This window comes from Gekko japonicus, unplaced genomic scaffold (genome assembly GCF_001447785.1).
Source record: "Gekko japonicus isolate JY-2015 unplaced genomic scaffold, Gekko_japonicus_V1.1 scaffold3937, whole genome shotgun sequence".
Taxonomy (NCBI): Eukaryota; Metazoa; Chordata; class Lepidosauria; order Squamata; family Gekkonidae; genus Gekko; species Gekko japonicus.
In genome coordinates, this window is record NW_015168781.1 from 113,901 (window position 1) to 116,997 (window position 3,097).

The following is a 3,097-nucleotide window of genomic DNA, read 5'->3' on the forward strand; positions in this document are numbered from 1 at the left end:
GGCTCTCATGGGACACAGAGACTCTCCCGTTTATTATGTAACCTCCCGCCAGGATAATTCCCGTGTGCGCGCTTGGATTTCATTTGCTTAGCCATTTGCAGCATCACACTATATGAAGGGATGCATACCCCCCCCCATTGTCATTCCTAACAATATCCCTGTAGACCGTGGCAACGGACCTGTAATCAAATAAAGCATAACGTTTTCCTGTGGAGAGTTACTTGCTGTTGACCATGACACTCAAGCTCCACTGGACTGTTTTGGATTGCCTTAGCTCAGGAAGGACGGCTCCAGAGCAAACTAATTGATGCAGCAGCCAAACCGCTCGCTCACAGCTTGAATGCTCACAAAGTAGAATTTTTGCTCCCAAGACTCCGCAGCTTAGAGGGAGCATTGGGCAGGGGGTTGGACCAGATGGCCTGTATGGCCCCTCCCAACTCTGCAATTCTGTGATTCTATGATTCTATATCATGTTGAGATGGATTTTTTTTAAAAGTCTTATTTTATCAATGAAACGGGCCAGTCCTTGGCTGCAGACTTCCAGCCCCCCCCCCCCCCCCCCCCCCACCCCAATGCTCCCTCTAAGCTGTGGAGTCCTGTGAGCAAAAATTCTACTCTGTGAGCTACCGGCATTCAAGTGGTGAGCGAGCGATTTGGCTGCTGCGTCAATCAGTTTTCTCTGGAGCCCTCCTTCCTGAGCTAAGACAAAAATGTGTGAGCCAGAGGCTACAAAACTGTGAGCTGGCTCACACTAACTCAATCCACGGTTTTATGAAGAAGTAATGGCAAACCACCTCTGCCTTGAAAACCCTACAGGGTCACCATAAATTGGTGAATCTACACACACACACACACACACACACACACACACACACACACAATATCCAGTTTGGACCTTGAATGGGCAAAGTCCACCCAAACAGCCTTGCTAACTCAACCCCCTGTCCCTCCCGGGTCTGCGTCTTGGGAGCATTAACGTTCGAAGCGGTCACGGTTCCAGATTCAACTGCCCAGGCACAGAAGACCTCAGAGCAGTGGGCTCCCCCCACCTCAAAGGGGGAGAAAGAGGCAATTAAGAGAGCGGCACACTGAAAGCGTTCCGTGTGCCTTGGTGTTTAGTCATGCCGGCCACATGACCACGGAAGCGTCTTCGGACAGCGCTGGCTCTTCGGCTTGGAAACGGAGATGAGCACCGCAACCCTAGAGTCGGACTCGACTGGCTTTCGAACAAGGGAATTTTTACCTTTTATCTTTACACTGACCTGGACGGCCCAGGCTAACCTGATCTCATCAGGTCTCAGAAGCTAAGCGGGGTCGGCCCTGGTTAGGACGTGGATGGGAGACCAGCAACAGAAGTCCCGGATTGTTCCACAGAGGCAGGCGACGGGCAAACCACCTCCGCAGGTCTTTGGCCTCAACCTCTCCCAAGGGCTGCGACTTGACTTTCCACCCCCAACAGAGCACCATCACACCACAGCTGCGTTTAAGCTTCGCATTGCCAGCCACCCCCCAGTGGCAGTGGGGTTCCCCTGATTTTGCCCCCCCCAACTACAGGCTGGCCAGCTGGCCAGTGGGGGAGCCCCACCCCCAAAGGTCCCTGCCTGGTGCGATGACATCATTCTCTGGGCATGTTGTACAGGGGACACGGTAGCATTTGGCTAAAAACTCCATGGTGACCATAGAGGGGTTTTTTTGACAAATGCTAGAGCGCCCCCTGTATAACGTGTCCAGAGTAATGACGTCGCTTCCAGGAGAAGACCCCGGGACCAAGCCGGGAGCCCCCCACCAGCAGATGGATAAGACCTGGCAACCCTACTTCAGCTTCCCTTCAACAGTGAGCGACGGTGCTTCCCTTCTGTGGCACAACAGAGCCTCTAGCATCAGGGGTGGGGTTCTCACGCCAGAGGAACACATTACAAACCAGGAGGTCCCTGGTGCAAATCACACCTCTGCCTTGGACTCACTAGGTAACCTCAGACGAGCCACCGACACGTACCGACCTACTCTGCATGGTTGTTGTAAGGTCACAAAACACCGGTTTGGACCCGGCTGGCTTCTTCATCCAGTCTCTCCCAGTTCTGCTGTTTACTACAACCTCCGTCCCACACGGCTTTTGTCTGTGCAGTCCCCATGATTGCAGCACAGTTTTGGGGGGTTGGTCAAACATAGGGTTCCCCCCAATTTGGGGAGCTTCCATCCGCTACCGGCCAAACAGGGACGTCGGCCAGCGACTTCCCCGGTGCGATGACGTCACCCGGAAGTGACATCATCGCAATGGGGCCATCGGGGGGTGATGCTCTAGTTTTTGGGCGAACTCTACGGGTTTTGAAGGGGGAAAAAAAACCATTTGAGTTTTGCCCAAGGACTAGAGCAGGGGTGTCAAACGTGCGGCTCGGGGGCCGGATCAGGCCCCCAGAGGGCTCTTGTCAGGCCCACAGTGGAACTGGCTGTCTTCTGCGCCTTCTTCCAGTTCTGCTGCAGCTGCGCCCTCGTAGGTTTGCCGTTTACAGATACACACCTGAACAGCATACTCAAGATTGCAACAGCACAGACATTTTGATGCAGTAATTCAGAGCAGGAGGTGTCCATGATCAGACACTGTTAAAGAAACGAAATATTGCAAGAGGGCTAATGTTTTAAGCAGGTTTTTATTTTAAGTAAAAACCCTTTGTGTCCTTTATAAAGTTTATATCTCCGCTAGCTGGCATTACCTTTTATGACACAAGTGGCCCGGGCCAACAAGGTCTCATTTACGTCAAATCCGGCCCTCATAGCAAATGAGTTTGACACCCCTGAACTAGAGTGTCACCCCTGACGTCCCCATTTGATGACGTCATGTCCGGGTGACATCATCTCCCGGAGGGGGCCCCCCCCCGCCGCCGGCAGCTGGTAAGGACCTGGCAACCCTCTTTTTTTATCAGCCCTCCCTTTTTTGATCGGCATTAAAGCTGGTTCAATCCAAACCAATGCATGGAGAACACTTGGAAGCACAATGTCAATAGAGCTTGTTTTAGTAGAATCCCTGTGGTGCAGCAGTGCTTTCGGTCTACAAAGCAAAAGCTCTGCCATTAGGCAACAGCCCCGCTCCCCTGTTCCC

At 52.8% G+C, this 3,097-nt stretch overlaps 1 protein-coding gene across 1 annotated transcript in view; it reads right to left on the reverse strand.

Annotated features, from left to right (window-relative positions):
- LOC107114252 (ephrin type-B receptor 5-like) overlaps nt 1–2,267 on the reverse strand; it is a 32,404-nt gene extending 30,137 nt beyond the window's left edge. Inside the window, exon 1 of the mRNA XM_015415694.1 lies at nt 2,205–2,267. Coding sequence (XP_015271180.1) covers nt 2,205–2,267 — 63 coding nt within the window. The remainder of the gene's footprint in view (nt 1–2,204) is intronic.
- Between the last annotated feature and the right edge of the window lie 830 nt (nt 2,268–3,097).